This window comes from Osmia lignaria, chromosome 3, assembly GCF_051020975.1.
Source record: "Osmia lignaria lignaria isolate PbOS001 chromosome 3, iyOsmLign1, whole genome shotgun sequence".
Taxonomy (NCBI): Eukaryota; Metazoa; Arthropoda; class Insecta; order Hymenoptera; family Megachilidae; genus Osmia; species Osmia lignaria.
In genome coordinates, this window is record NC_135034.1 from 6,637,465 (window position 1) to 6,654,717 (window position 17,253).

Sequence of the window (17,253 nt, forward strand, 5' to 3'; positions counted from 1 at the left end):
CTACAATTTTACGGAAAGAAAATTATTAATAATGAATGCTTGGCTAGTATTGTTTAATTATGTAAGTATGCTTGTATAATGCCGTAGAATATGACACTGTATTACCAAAAACGATAATAGAACTGTATAACTTTACCGACACATGGGATACAGGGATCTGCGGTTCTTGTACGTACTACTTTGGATGTCGTTTTATAGATTTCTATTTTTTTCTGCACCAGTTCATATCTAGATATGTTTGTTTAAAAAATTTCATGATACTAAAAATTTATATCACTGATATAGTTTTATGCTTCGTTAATTTTCAGTAAAGAATGACGTTGGCTTAGTTGATCGGAGATAAACTTTATGCATTTAGGGAAATAAATATAAAATCCACAGATTTTTATGAGAAAAGAAATTTTATTGATAACATAGAGACGATCAGACAGGTATAAACATTATGTATAAAAGTATAAAAAATAAATAGCAAGGGTGCTGCGATTCTTGCAAGTCTTAATGAGAGCGAATTTATCGTCACGCGTTGATATCGCTATTTAAAAACGCGATTACGAATCCAATGATAATAATCGTCACTAGAGACACATAACGATAGTAATAATTGACCTCGTATGTACATACTTAATTGTAGAATTAATTTCTCTAACCACATAAATAACTTTCATTCATTCGCGCTCGTACGTTCGTCGATTTCTTCCCTTCGAACGATGATAATCAATTCGTTAAAATTACATGGCCGAGATAAACGCGACGATATTCATAAATAATCTAAATTCCATAAATGAATGTGTTGCTTTCACGCAACACGCTAATTTATGTCTCGAGTATTTTTCAAACGGATCTAATACTTTATCTTAGAAAATATTAGATAGTAAATCAAATACTAATACACGCGTATCTTGTTTCATTGAATATTTTTTTAAAGAAAGCCTACAAATTAGGGCGAATCGTGTTACTCGAATTTGTTCAATCGGGCTTGTTCAAGGCTACGTATTAGTCAGTTATTTTCCATCTGTAAACTGTTGCCAGTGATCATTTCAAATATTCAACCGGTTGTTTTCATTTTAACAGTTATCAGTTTGCAAAAATATCCGAACGTCCGTGAAACAAAAAAAATAATCAATGCTTCGTCATGTTCGAAATAAGTCATTTTTAATATTCAGTATTATTATTTCTCAACTATTTTCGTGACCCCCTTCGGTTAGATTCTTTTTTATGGCAGTCAATTCGTAGTCTATGTATAATCATCAGCAATTGTCGGGCTTGAAACGATCACGATTGAGGTTAATCGTGTGTAGCGATATTAGAGATTATTCGAACCTCTCGCACACGTGTTCCGTTTGATAACTCGTTCAGGTTTGTAAAGGACAATTACGCATGCGTGTTTCCCAACACCGTCGTTTGAATTATATTTGAAAAAATGACGCGCGTAATTCATTCCTATCAGAGGCAATCTTAACATTCGAATAATTGTTCTAACAAAAATTGATCTAGCTCGAAGAAAACGAAGAATCACGATCCTCTGATTACACGAAACACTCGTTGAAATTGTTTTACTTCTTAGAGCAGCACGGGTAAAATTATTATCCTGACCTCGAGAAATCGTCTCACGAAGTTGTTCTTATTAAAATTCGTTAAAATATGGCAGTTATTGTTCCAAGTTTGGCTAAGATAAACTGAATGCAAAACAATGCTCAACAATCATCGGTATATCATTCATTCTGAAAGATTAGATCGAACGATTCATTTGATCGGGCAGTGATTGGATAAATAATTGGTTAAAAGTAGTCTCGCGATCGTTGGTATTAATTACCATTGATCGATGTCAAATCACGTTATCCTAAAATCATTCCGATATGCAACAACAGAAATTTTCGTTCCTCGATAATCTCAGAAATAATTCCTTTCACTTCGCACCCATGCATTATGGATTCGCATTTCTCTCCTTCAAGATTTCATTATCGTTTCGCGTTTCTTCTTCTTCTATAGTTAACCCTTTAAAGTTGTCCGACTGCTTCGCAATCCAAAGATAGACGCTCTTAGCTGTTCTCATTAAACCTTCTTCTTGCATTCCTCGTTCGACGAGGAACTCCATGGGATCTTCGATCAAGAAATCATTTTCCTCTAGTCGATGCTTGTAGCATCTTTTGCGTTCACAGCTCGTCGTTACATATCTCCTTGATCCGTGCTCGTTTCAAACGAGCCAGTCGATCCTGGCATCAACAGACGATTGTCAAAAAAAAAAAAAATGTGTAATCGGGTCCCAGTCAAGGGAGAACCATCGAAGAACACCGGGGAATCGTCTATCGATAAATATGTTGCGACACGGTCAGTGTCATTTTCTTTGTCTCGCCATTATCCTCTGCTCGAGGACCTCCGCGGGGAGATTCTAGGCAGGTACCTGCACCACTGGCCGGTGAATCGGCACCGATATCACGTAGATGTCTAGTTTCTCCCCGGAAGTCTTGTCCACGATTTCACCGTAGTTGACGGAATCGTACGGGGGTGGCGCGAACAGGTGATAAGGAGGGGGTGGAGTCTCGGTCACAACTTGTCCACCGTTGATCACTTCCGCCCGTTGGGCATAGGGTACCGTTAATGTCCTTCCACTGCGACGACAACACCATTCCGAACAGCTCACTATGAGAAAGAAGGCTACCAAGCCGCCAAACGAACCGATGTACCATACGATCGACCACGGGTCCAATGGGTTCTGGCTATCTCCATCCGCTGAAACGAAAAGAAATATTGATATTTTTAGTACAGATCGAACACGAAATCAGTATTAATCAATGTCCGAGTAGATTCACACAATCTAAGTATCGCAAAGATAGTAGACTAAATTTGGAGATAGTCAAAGTATTAAAGTAGTAATTGCTGAAAATAGAATCATTCGAATGATACTCCGGTACACGTGTACTGGAATTTTAAATTGTATTTATTTTCAGTGATTATTTTCGAAAATTTATTTATCTTCCATGAATGTTTCATCCCACGGGTTTGATTTGTTTTTCAAACGCGTAAATACTTTACATACTGAGGATTCTGTTCGCGTAACACGTATAAATCGCACTGAGAAAGCTAAGAAACACTTGATTAAAATGATATTCAAGGTAGTGACCCTAAAGAGAAGTTGAGCAATAAATCAAGCGTACGTATATGTGTATGTTCGTACACAGTGGGCGAAGTTAGTTATTGGTTTACTCTGCTGACGTCTTTCGTTACGGTACCGTCTCGAGAATTAGTTCACAGCCATAAATTCCTCGATAATTTAAGGCAAATCTCTATGCTGGAAGTGATTTAGCTCGTCTGGTAAAGTGTCATGCAAATTAGTGGAACGAGATCCGTTAAGGTGCTCAATGAGAGTTAACTGTACCATAATAGCTGTTAGTATTTCTCGTATCATTCTTATATTGTTTAATATACGAATAAAATTATATGCCTTTGGCACATATTTTTCAAGGTATAAGAAGAATAGAATTTACCGAAACGTTAGTTCAGGCTTCATTTTTGAGCTATTAACGAAAAACACTGTCCAATTCGAGCTGCTCGAAAGAGAAACATGCGCTTCGAAAATTGATATTCTAATTTTTATTTTTTTATATTTCCGCGCTTGTTCATAACCACGGTTCGAACGTCATCAGTAGCTAACACTTTCGCAATTCGGCCCGCGCTGGAAACTTTCCTTGAAATTAAATTTTAGGAATTTGAAAGCTTCCAATTCTTTTTTTATATAAAAGTATACATTCCCTTTCTAATTTTAAATTATTTCAGAATAACACAAATAACACGTGCGCCTATGCGAGGCAAAATTTCATCGTCTGTGATTGTTTAAAAAATATTCAAAGATCGCTCTCGATGTCGATTTCGTCCGAGATCCTACGAAGATGGAATAAAAATGATCTAGAAAGTTTTCGAAGCATCGCACGTAGAATCGATGAACGGATCCATTGTGTCATTAACGATGCCGATGACGGAACGATAACGATTGCTTCTGATACGCGAGTTATTTTTACGCGTTCCTTACCAAGCGTAATTTCATATGCGAGACGTCGTTCTTGGTCTGGTATAGGTATTATTAATTCATTAATTCGCGTCGGTGAATTAAGACGTTAATAATTGTGTGTACATTAGCAACGAAGTAATCAGGGACTCATCTATTTAAACAGCTTTATCGTTCAATAATGAATCGATGGTTTTCAAGAGCGTTGAGGAAATATATGGAAACGAACGAAAGGATTAGTAATCTTTCTTAGTGATTTATTAAAAAGCCACATAATCCATTGGATTAATTGAACGTACGTGCTATGATTTTATTGCTCGTTAAGGTATCCAGGGAGCTTTAGATAATTATACCGCGATTAATATTCATATTTTCAATGAAACGTAAAAGAGAATATTTTGATTTGAAATTATACAAATTAGAGCGAATAAAGGCACCGTTATAGGGTATTGAACTCCGAACGCGGTGTGTGCTAATTCGTTTAGCATTTTTCTGCTTATGAAAGCAAAGAATTCTTTTGTTAACGCTTTGCCAACCGGAAGCCTATTCATAGATTTTTTAATACCACCGGGGTATCGATTAGGAATTAATTAAGAGAAGTTCAATGGTTGCTTACCGGTAGACGCATCTTTCCCTGTATTCTTCATACTTTCTTCTTTCTCGTTCAACTCGGATTCGAACTCGATTACATAGACGGTTGGTTCATCATCGCGATCGTCGTTTGTCGAATCGTCCGGGTGTTGTTCGTGGTTGTTGTTGCTTTTACGAATCACCTCGTTGCTCTCCAATCGTCGTTGAACGTCGGCCACATTGTAACTCGACACTCCGTGAACTGTAATAAGACATACGTGTACGTGTGACAAATACATTTCTATAGACATAATAGAGGCTAATTGCTCGAAAATTAAAAGCAAGCTGTCGCGAACACTTTCGCTATGTATGGGACAAAACAATTGAGACACAACGAGAGAACAGAAGTTACTTTTAGGAATACAAAATTTTCAGCTCAAGGTTTCGACATTTTTTCCATTCAGTAGCAATGTTAATAGTAATGCGATAACACTGTGCACCCATACGAAATGAGTACAAGGCACGTACACTCGCTATCGAATCATGATTCCCGGGGAAAATGGTAATGCCCTTGTAGAAAGTAATGTCCCCATAGGCAACCCTGTAGAAATTAACAAAGTGGCGAAAGGGACACCGTACATAAGTCTATGGTAGAGAAATTTGAATTCATACTTTTCAATTATACACCAAATTTTATAATATTTAATAATTGAACATAGTATTATTCTCTTTTTCGAAAATAACGTCAAAATTAAGCCTGATTGATCGCCAGTGTACGTAAGAAATAATCTTGAATTATTCTTATGCCGAATTAGTTTCTCAATCAACTGCATACATTTTACTTCAAAAACATCATTATCTATGAGAGCGGTCTCTTTGAAATATCTCTAGAGTGGTCTGTCAACAGAGATTGCGATCGTCTTTAATTCTAATGATGAGATAAACGATGTATCAAAAAGGTTGATTGAAATTGTGTCTAATTCATTTTATAAAAAAATTAGATTCACCAATTTTAAAGGAGTATGTAACGAAACAAAAATTGGTACGAAAAGAAGAGCGAAATATCCAATTATCTTTAATTAGCGTATCGATATCGCACGAAACGGGTATAGAGAATAAAAATAAAACGAAAGTTTCGCAAAGACCAAATTTTCGATCCCTTCTTGAGCACGTACGCACGTACCATCCATTTCTTGATAACACTTATCAATATCACTGCCTTGTCTCTCGGTACATAATTATTCGAGACGCAACAAGATCATGCTTCGAACAACTGTTCCAACATGCTTTCCTTTTTCTAACGTCTACAAAAATAAAAAAATTTGTAAAGAGTTTCTTTATTAAATATCTGGAAGATGAACTCGTGTATCGATCACTTAAAAACGTGCTTGATCCCGTGATCTAATTGTAAGTCTTATTTGTAGATGACAAGATAGAGAAGAAAAGGGCCCATTTGTCAGTAGATTGGGACACTTCTGGCGCCGACGAGCGAGACGTGGACGATATTTGACCCCCCACTGGCGACTGTTAACACGTGAACTTGTCGATGCTTTGATAATGAATTTACGTCAAATTTAGAATACATTATCTGGGTACATATTTGACTCGTGATGTCGAATTACTAGATACGTCGTTGTTTCATGGTAAATCTACTATCAGATGATTCAACTCGACGTACACGTATTCAACGTTCACCTTTTACAGAACGATATTGATTCACAAACTCACTTCTCGAGTATTGCGTTTCGTTTTTCGTGACTCTGATTTCCAGAAGTATGCACGTAATTAAAATAAGAAAGGTCGAAGGAGGCTCGAGATCAGCCCTCAATCCTCGGACGGCGGACCATGAAGAGAGCCCCAATTTTAATATAATTTCCTTGCATTTCACGTTATTTTTATTTTCTAAATTTTATACTGTTCCTTCAAAAATTCTTCTGAATTTAAACAAATCTTAAAGAGGCGATAATCAATCCGCGTGTATCTGAAGGAAAAGAGAGGATTTATTTTATCTAAACATTCGTAGATTTATTTAAATATTTGCTGTTGGTTCGTTTGGTCCTTTCTCGTTTCCTCATCTCGTTTTTTCTAACCAGTTTCTTGGGACGAATATCTTCGAGAGACACGTAAACTAGGAATCTCGTTTCAGATCTTTGATTTACCTCGTCAATATTGGAAATGATGCGAATCCTTGGCAATTTCTCGTCTAAGGTAATCGTGTTTTCGAAGGTCGCTCGAAATTAACCCTCTCAGCCGTAATACTTTAAAGATACCATTAATTAAATACCATTTAAAGCTGGATAAAATGGTTGCAGTTGGGAATTTCAAGTCATGGTTTGCTCTTTTCATTAACAAGTCTACCAGAAAGGATTCTGCGGGATTTTCGTGAAATCATGCTTCATAATTAAAAAAAAAAAAAAAAAGAAACAATGTCATGTCTGTTCGAAGCAAAACATCGTCAAATTGTTCCATGAAATAATGATACCTGGCCCGGGAAATAATGATAATGGCGCAGGAACGGAAACGCAAAGAAACCAGGGAATACTTGCCGCAGTTATTTGTGCGACGTAACAATGCTATTTTCCTATCACTCTACAAGAAACAATCTACTCGGTAAATGCATTTGTTTCAGAAATACCCGCGATGAAGCAGGTCCTATCTTCGTTGATAAACTTTTCATCCAAAGTTGGCGGCAACTTCGAAACGGAAGTAAGCTAAAAGTCTTCTCGTTTTCGCTTGTTTCGCGAGATAGGGTGCCAAGACTTGTTCTCGTTTCGAAACTTCATTTTTACCTTATCCTGACACACGGTAATAATAAATACAAGTTGAATTATCTGATCAAATAATCCCCGGTGCTGTACAATGCCTTATATAAACGGAAGTTGCACTTGATCGTATCAATGATCGACTGTAAATTGATTAAATAAATTATTGATCGTTGATAATTTGTTTATAACAAATATGTACAATGCCTTATATAAACGGAAGTTGCACTTGATCGTATCAATGATCGACTGAAAATTGATTAAATAAATTTTTGATCGTTAATATTTTGTTTATAATGAAATTTAGATATCTTGTAATTAATCTTCTATCGACGTATGCGATACCCTTACGAAGTTTCGTTTATATAAAAAAATATATTATATAATAAAAAAAGGAAGGTGGAATCTTATCGCAATAAACGAAAATTCGTAAAGGTATCGCATATGTCTATGCAAGATTAATTATAAGACATCTAAATTTTATTATAACCAAATTATCAACGATCAAAAATTTATTTAATCAATTTTCAGTCGATCATTGATACGATCAAGTGCAGCTTCCGTTTATACAAGGCATTGTACAGCACCGGGGTTTATTTGATTAATGCAACTTGTATTTATTATTTCCGTGTGTCAGGATAAGGTAAAAATGAAGTTTCGAAACGAGAACAAGTCTTGGCACCCTAGCTCGCGAAACAAGCGAGAACGAGAAGACTTTTAGCTCGCATTCGTTTTGAAGTTGCCGCCAATTATGGATGAAAAGTTTATCAATATATATATATTTTTAAGCTTTACCTCTTAAGTTTTGCCGAGAACGGCTGAAAAAATAAGACAGTGCAGATGGTCTTTGATTAAAAAGCAAATAACATCGTTGTTTCGAAAGGTGCTTCAAGTATTCCCATAAAACGAAGCGATTAAAATTGAAACGCAGCCTCGTTTTGTACCTTTCACTTGGCATACTGTTGCGCTGTACCAGTAACATTTTTTCTCTTTTTTTATTCTCTTTATCGAGAGGAACAGTTTCAAAAAATTCATCGATCCAGTTTGCTCGGCATCGTTGTACTCTGTTCGTTTGAAGAGTTACGCAAAAGGTTCCAAGCAAAATGAAAATAATATAAAATGAAAAATTCAATTAGAATTGTGGCTCTCTCCATGGTCCGCCGACCGAGGGTTGAATAACTGGGAATACAAATGATTTGTCAGAATGAATCTTAATGATAAAAGTCGTCAAGACTTGAAACGTGACTTGTACTCCGTTGTTTGTGCCAGAACTTCATAGAACAGCGTAATCACGCGTAGTAAGACGGATGATTAACAGCAAACGTACATGTCCAATTCATCCAGGAATAGTACAATGGAAAACAATTTTACAGCAGAATCAACAAGGACTCGGCGATTAGTCAACGATACGTTGCGCAATCTTCTATACGATTCATGCAGAAAAATTGCTGATGATTTATCTGCGTTCATTTGAAATTTTAAAGCATTCTGGCTTACTATAAAATTCTTAAATTAATTTGTTTTCCTATGTAATCGTGAAATTTACCAACGATATTGTCGTACCACGGTTTATCGTGTACGATTTGCAATAATATGTTTTCGACAGATAATTACACGATTAGAAGGAATCAGACATGAAATTTTTGAAGGTAATCAATTTTGTAAAGCGATAGAACGTCAGATTTGCTTACGTAAAACTTAAGCGGCACTGAACCGAGATTCTTGGCGATTTGCCAATCTACTATACACTTGTTCTACCGAACGTACGATCTGATTAAATTTATCGTTTCGATCGTGAATGGATAGTAAGATTCACCTTCTAACCAGAGATAGGTAAGCATCTATGTAATTACCGTAATTAAACGTGATGCTTACACATTGAATCGGATAATAATGAATAATCATGCATTTCATATTACATAATTGTGCATGAAGTTCCTAGAACAGTTTCACATCATTATTCTTATCACGTTTACGAATTCATTGACTGCTTCAATTAATTGAATGTATTTCTTCCAAATCAATTTCAATACCAATATCCACCGAATTGAAAATATTTCAAATGATCATTTCTTCATTTAATTAATCGCGCCTTTCTCGGTGGCCCTGTTAGACCGCCGAAAAATGTACAATTATCTGGAATCTTTGTTCGAGAAGAAGACCTTCGTTCACAAGATTCTTTTGTTTTCCGAGCTTAGTCCAGCCGAGAAACTTGGCCACGTACCAACTTTTACGTTCGTCCGTGTATTATTATCGGAAGTATTGTTACCTGCTTCAAGTGTACACCCATTGTTCCTGGTGCACGTGAACAGACAAGAGTCTCGCTAGGAACTTTTTGTCGGATTCCGGGTCGAAGGGACGAGCCGTTCTTTCAAAGTCGACCATGTGCTCCAGATCTATCCGTGATCGAGATAATGCATGGATCTATATTTCTCAATGACCAATAAATATCTTTATTGAACTGGTCAAAGTTCCTACCGTTCGTGACCGTGAACGAAGGGAATCGAAATTTCTTTTAGATTTTAAAGATAATTCGTTGATTCAACGAACGGAAAACTTTGTATTCACCTGGCAATTTTTGCACAAACGGGGACAGTTGCTCGACGTGACGAATACACGTCGTCTAGGTGGTATAACGGTTTCCTCGGACTCTTGTATACCGTTCCAGGTGTAATAGAAACGTTCGTACATCCTTGGAACCCGTTGTAGAAACTTTGCTCGGGTTACCGAATCGGTCAACTAGAAATTTAGCAAACGGATTAGGACGATACTCGGCGATCCGTTTCGAACTGGAACAGCAATTAAATCTTACGATTCAGGGTGGACAAGGTGCGCGTTAATCAATTTTGGATTCTAAGAATGACCCTCCCTCCGAATGGGAATAATAGCTGCCGTAAGTGCGAAAGGAGACCAGCCGAGGAAAATCGAACAAGGGTGGATCGAAAGCGTTCGTTATCGCGGTTAAATCAAAAGACAGAAATTTCCGTCAAACGATCGCTCATTATCGCGATCAGGCATCGCTGAGTTTTCTCGAGAGTTTGGATGCTGGTAAAAGGTCGTAATAGCGACTTCGTTAACCGGTTTCCTGGCCACCAACGCGAATCACTCGGCTCTCTGTTCCGTGGCAAAAACCAGGCTGAATGCAGCTTTCGTTTAACCAGCTGTTACAGCTGTTACTGATTCAACTACAATAACCACGTGGAACCAGTGTTCCCGTTGTTTTCCACGTCAACTACATTGAAAACGAGGATTTTTCCTTCAGAACGTGGAATAAAGGAGTCGAAGAAAAATTGCGCAAATTTTTCCAATTAAGGGTCTCACCTTTCCTCGCTCGCGTATACAGTGGCTCGGAAAAATATTCGGGCACTCTTTAAAATAAAGATTGAACCAAATGACTTGAGTCTTTTCAGAAGTTGCACAAATTAATTTACTAAGATATGTGCTTTTGTTATTTTAAAAAATTATAAATCTACGAAAGACGTATTTTAAGTTTTCATCATAGGCTGACATAGGGTACTTCACTATTTTCTTTCACGATTTCAAGAAATTGTAATTTTTTAAAACGACAAAAGCACATATCTTAGTAAATTAATTTGTATAACTTCTCAAAAAACCTCAAATCATTTGGTCTGATTTTAAATGAGGTATTCTGTTTTAAAGAGTGTCCGAATACTTTTCCGAGCTACTGTAGTTTGAATTAAATTTGAATTAACATCGCGAGTGTACACGAGTGTAAATTCGTTAGGAATTCTGAGGTGTGGTACCGATATCGTTAAGAAAGTAATATTACCAGTTAATTACACAGTTTCTTTTTATCAATTTTTCAGCGATCCGGAATAGGTAACTAAAATCCCATAGATAAGACCGAGGGAATTTCGTTATGTCCCCGTTTATGATTCCGCGATAAAATTTACGATATCGTGATTCATTATCTGACAAAGTTGCACGCTGAAGTTTCCAGAAGCATTCTTGAAACTTGCAGGAGGCGTGTTTCGAAATCAGCTCCTTGTAAAAGTAAGCGTCGTACTTGTTTGCCGAGCTGATTTTTTCGTTTACGTTACGACACATTTTGGCTCTCGTGCAACAGTTCTAGAACGATCAATTAATCGATCCAAATCACGAGGAAGAATGTAATTTCTATAAGCGTGTGATAAAGAGACTTCTAAAATCATTATCGAGACATGAATTCCTTTTGATAATTAATATTTCATTTTCTAAATAAAATTTTCCTTCAGTTGAATTAGTAGACCAGGTGACCCCAACCGGCCAACTAGCCATCAAGAATAGATGCTATCCTAATAGAGTTTCGCTATTTATTGTTTCAGTTTCCTGTATGGAAGGCAACTCGCCTTAGGCGTGCAAGCACACGCAAGCTTTTCTGCAACTGCAGCAGTTTACCACAATATCCAATCGAGGCAGACCCAGGCCAAGGTATAAAAGGGCCTTTGGCGAACTGCCAATAGGGCCGACAGAAAACGACAGGGTCGTTAACGAATAACCGGCGACAATTAAGGTAAACGAATCGATCGCTATTTAACCACCACCAGGTAGAAGCGATTGCGAGCGCAATTAACCTGCGGAAATCAATTTCGTTTGCTCTCGTTTTTCTTCTCTGTTTTGCAAAACAGGAGTCGAGAAGCTCTTCGATTGACTAAGAGATAGGAGAGATAAATAAATTGATATTATTATTTTGAAAGTTGAAAAACACGGGCTTTGCATTTCAATTCTTTTCTCTCATTTTTCTCCGTACCACCATTTATACGAGCCCGTTGATGTTCTCGAAAAGGTGAGAATGATTTATACAGTGGATTTTGTCACGATGCGAATGTAACATGCATCAAGTGCAAATAATGAAATGATATATGACTGTTTTTAAGTGACACAGTTTCTTTCGCATTGAACATACGTGACGTTTGTGTTTAAAATATGCAAATAATGAAAGATATATACGATTGTCTTTACGTATCACGTTATTCTATTTCTTTTTTTTTTTTTGGTGTCCTCATTATTGATTCACGAGGTTCGTATGTCTGAATACAGTATGTTAGTTCCATTTTTTTTGAAATACTTTCGAGATTCTTCTGAAAAAAAGAATTTGATGTCTCTGTTTACGAATATTGCTGAAGATAATTTCAGAAATACGACGATACCTCTTGGGAGAAAATAATATACGATTTTGTTTTCGTATAACCGAGATAGATTTACAGTTTTCATAATTTATATCTTTTCAGGTAAAAGTCGTGACAAATTATTCTGAATTTTTCTTCTGAATAATTGAAGCTTCGATATCTTATTATATACGTTTCAATTTGTAAATAAAATTTTTCACAATTTAACGATCCCTTTCATCGAGGCACTCGATCGATAAACAAAGGAAAAAACAACGATAATCAAAATCAGGTGTTTCCTAATGAAATCTTCAATTGTTAATCGTCGATGAATCGGTTTATCACCGATCAACGGAGATTAAACAACCTATTTCCCTCAGTTTTATCGCTCGAGTTGAAATTTTCTCAGAATTTTAATCTCATTGTTAAGAACCGTGTGGAAACACGAAATTAATCGATCAAGAATAAAACGACTGCTGGTCGTTCGCTTTGATTTTCAAACTTGTCAAACGATATCGATACCGTCCTTTATTAAACCTTGAGCTTATCAAGCTCTAGTGTCGTGTGAAATTAAATTGGAAGAAATAAGGAGCAAAGGTTGAGGTGTCACAGAGGAATCGATGGTACGATCGGATTGTACTTTAGAATCTAACTGATCAAAGATTCGAGAACACAGTTGTCGAGTTAATCTCGTTAAAAAGAAAGGATTTCCTTGTTTCCTGCTCCGTTTTCTTGGAAAGATCGAAGATTATGTCCGAATGTCTAGCTGGACAAGTTTACGACACTTAATACTTGATGTGATAATAACAAATAAATAAAAAAAAAGACAAGATTGATCTTGAACGATACAATCATCGACAGATGTTTCTTTCGTTAACCCCCACTTGGAGTTAACTGATCATTCATTGACCCGATGAAACTTCATAATTCGAACTTTTTAATTAACTTTTGATTGTATCTTCTGGTATGGTCGATTATTAATAACACAAAGAGAGAGCGCGCGATACGATCAGAGTGGGAAGAGTAAAAATAGAGAGAATTCTAATCTGCTCGATCACAATAAAATTGTTAATCCTCTGATAAAATGAGATCGTTGGTACGAGCTTTAATTAACCCCTTTGATGCCGTTCGATTTCACCAACGATTATTGATCGGTTGAAATTCGATAAACAACCTATTTTGAATTTTATTCCATAAAATATTTGATAGAGAGGTCAGAAATTCTTGATAGTCGAGGACAGCAGGTGAAATTAAACGGAGAACTCTGGAAACTCACCAAGTCTGCCATAATTTCACGTGGCAACGATTCAAGTTAAATTCTCTCATCTCTCCCCTGTCGTTTCAAGTTAAAACTAGATGCACGGGAAATGTACGATTTCAGAATCATCTAATTTTAACAAGACTTTTATATGAAAGAGATGCCGAAGAATTCGACTCCCTCGAATATTTGGAGGAAAGCAGATCTATGATTTTTGAAACTTGCAAAATTAATCATTCTCATTATGTAAGCTTTTGTGAGTTGAGGATATGCAAGAAAAGGAGTCTGCCTTGCTTTCTATCTTGGGAGAAGTCAAAAAATTCAAGAGGGAAAGTGAGGAGAGCCGGGAGAGACAGGAAAAAACAGGTAGAGACAAATTAAAACTCCCAATCTTCATACATACATCAAAATTATAGGCAAAAAGCGAATAGGAGAATTATTTCCTCTATTATCCTTCTTTTTAATTAACACTAGATTGCCGGACAAATAGATCCGTCAAAATAGGTATAGCATATATGGATTTTTGAAACTAAGGAGTGGGAGGGGAAAAAATTAATATTCTATTAAAAACGAACATATGTTTTAAAAAAAATTATTTAAATTTTTCTCTATATATAGCAATAAAATCGTAAATGAGTCAAATTGACTCGCTCTGGCAATCTAATGTTAAAAAAGAATTCTAGACTGCACGTGTCCCTATATATCTGTTATCACTGCAGTAGGTACTGACCTTACACTTTAAATATGCTTCTATAAATGAAATATATTCTTTGAAATATCTATTTATATTTTTCTAATTGTATCGAGGGAAAAAAAAACTGTGATCTATAATAATCACACAGACTTATCCTGTGTATCTTGAGTAATCACTGTCTCGGTCAGACTTTCTCGAACAGCAACAAAACCCATGTAGCACTGTTCAATGTTTATACTAATGCCGTTGTTATCAAACACGAGAAAGTCACACACGATCACGTATACGAGAAGTTTCGATGGAAATAGCTTTCGACAGCGGAGAAAATGTGTCGCGTGTAGGCGAAATAGAAATTCGGAAGTTGGCACGCGACTCCACGTGCTTCCTTAACCGGCACTTTAAACCATTACTCAAACTTTCGTCTGAAAAAATATTCCAACACATCTGGTATCACGGTGAAAGCGCGGTAATATATTTCCGTTCGATTCTTCTCATAAAAATCACTATCCACGTTTTATAGAAAATTAATTCACGCGATAAATCACCAATAACGACTGGTCGATCTATAAATATAAAAATATCATCATTGACCTCTAACGCCTGGTATAGGAGAATACAAGATATCGCACGTTCTCTGCCGTATCGCACGATTAGAATAATTGATAAGAACCAGTACCTGGTGCAGGAGCCGTCAGGAAGGCTTGATTAGTAGCGACGAGTAATGAGACCAGCACGAACAATGACCACGCTAGCACGATCATCCTGGATCACTAAGAGGAAAGCTTTTTTTCTTTCCTTTTTCCCCAAATATGAAAACTTCTCCGGTCCGCTTCACTACGATCGTGGTATCGCGCACCTGGTTTCAGGTTCTGCACAGGTAGCTCAGGTACGAATTGATCTATCTCTCCGTATGAAACACGGTTAACGGTACCGTGAGTTCTCGGCACACTCGGTTTAGCCGACTTCTTCGACCAGTTAGCCAGCAGTGAACTGTTCGTGTTCCTGCCTTGGGCATCGTAATATACATAAAGTCGCCAGATAAGCCGTGGCTGATACCCCACCACGAGTTTGCACCGTCGTGGGACGGTCCGTGTTTCCTTGCTCGCTTACTCCTTCCCGATAGAAGAGCGAACAAATCCTCTTCTACTCGAGAACCACCTCTGTCGCTCTGCCAACTCCTCCACGTCCCTCTACACGTGTTCCCCTGGCGCCGATTGCACTTCGCAAACACCACCCTGTCTCTACGATAAATCATAACGTATATAACCCTTTGGGATTCTTTCTTTTCACACTTCCTTCAACCTAGCATCATCCCACAAATATGCAATATTGAACAAGTTTTCGAAATTGAGAAGAATATCGAAGCGTATTCTTTTTTGGTAACCAGGGGTTTAATGATACTCTTGGGAAATGATTTTGAGAATTTTCAAGAATTTTAAATAAATCATTCTTAGAGATTTTGAAAATTCTTTTTTCAGAATATTTTTCGAACGATTTATCCTCCTCTATTTCTAATTATATTCTTAATTTAACTCTCAGTCAAAGGGTTAAAATAGCTCGGACGAAGGGGATCGATAAGGTTTCTCGTACTTCGAAATTGATCATTCTGCTCAGGAATATTCGATACGAAATTGCATGGAATTAAACGAAACGAAAGGTAGGAACAGAGTATTCGTTCATTTTTACATCGCCTTTTACGAACGCATCCTGGCAACGCAAATGATGATCATTATAAAAGCCGTGTCAAATCTCTTCATCGACGCAAATATCTCGAACGCAACGACGACGTTTTTGCAAAATGTGTTTTGCTGAAGGAAACGATGATTTCTCTTACGGTACGCTCGCTTCGTCGTACGGTAATTGAATACTATGAAGCATTGATTATACCACGGCAAAGTACAATGAGAAATCTTCTAGGAAATGTCAAATTATTCTTGCGAGTAATACAAGAATCGGAAAGGAAATCGATGAGTCAGGAAGAGGAAAAAAAAGGTATCTCTAAAGGTAGACACTCGAGTTCGAGGAACGAATAAACACCTTGCCGATGATGAAACGAAATTTTACTGGGACGCAACGGAAACTGCAACGACAGAATTAATTCAGCGAACAGATTTTCTTATTTTCGATGCGATAGAAAAATTCATTTCCTCCTCTCGGTTCCCGACGATTCGTGTCTTTCACAATTCTATATTACGTAAATTCTGGTCCTTGACATTCAGCAAGAAATTTTAGAACGTTCACGACACTCGAACGCGGTGGAATACTAGAAAATTTTAGAAATGTTGAACACGCAAACGCTATTGATGTTTTATTGAGATTTTATTGAGAATGATCTTTGGATAAAAGCGAAAGAAACAATGTTTTCAGTGTGTATAGCAGGTACAAGGTATTCGAGAAGCAAAACAATGTGCCAAGAATTACACAACCCAATGACTCGATGATCCTAACGTTCGTCTACGTGCAGCTACTTTGTTTGTCGTTTCGAGTTCTGAATATACATTGCAAATTAGCATGTAATAGTTTTTTTTTAATTATGCCTTTCAGACAGCTTTCAGGCAAGATTTCGATTTGATCAATAAACGATGCAAATTTCATTTCTCCTTAATTTAATTTAAATTTAATTTAAATTAGCGCCAAATTTGTATCGCTCCGAATCCGACGATTTTTGTACTTTTTCGGTCACATTTCCGCGGCGGTTAAATCTAAATGTCATCGTACGTCGAGCAGCAAACGAGTTGCATTACCATAATCCCATCACAGACATAGATTATGTTCGCGTTCGTATCCCATTAATTCCACGTTAAATATTTTCGTTGGAAAGTAAGCCTTCCGGGACTTAACCGTCCATGATCCAAGTC

At 36.9% G+C, this 17,253-nt stretch overlaps 1 protein-coding gene across 1 annotated transcript; it reads right to left on the bottom strand.

Annotated features, from left to right (window-relative positions):
- Positions 1 to 2,236: 2,236 nt before the first annotated feature.
- Positions 2,237 to 15,649, bottom strand: LOC117605226 (uncharacterized). Its single transcript, XM_034326297.2, has 3 exons — positions 15,072 to 15,649; positions 4,620 to 4,835; positions 2,237 to 2,730 (listed from the first exon to the last, which is right to left on the bottom strand). The coding sequence occupies exons 1-3, from the start codon at positions 15,154 to 15,156 to the stop codon at positions 2,390 to 2,392; spliced, it is 642 nt and encodes a 213-aa protein (XP_034182188.1). The 5' UTR covers positions 15,157 to 15,649; the 3' UTR covers positions 2,237 to 2,389.
- Between the last annotated feature and the right edge of the window lie 1,604 nt (positions 15,650 to 17,253).

Bases quoted from the DNA above. Each gene is read 5' to 3' on its own strand.
- LOC117605226 (XM_034326297.2), bottom strand. From the start codon at position 15,156: ATGATCGTGCTAGCGTGGTCATTGTTCGTGCTGGTCTCATTACTCGTC. The intron at 4,836-15,071 runs GTACTGGTTCTT...GTCTTATTACAG, and splicing joins CCTGACGGCTCCTGCACCAG to TTCACGGAGTGTCGAGTTAC. The intron at 2,731-4,619 runs GTAAGCAACCAT...TTTTCGTTTCAG, and splicing joins AGGGAAAGATGCGTCTACCG to CGGATGGAGATAGCCAGAAC.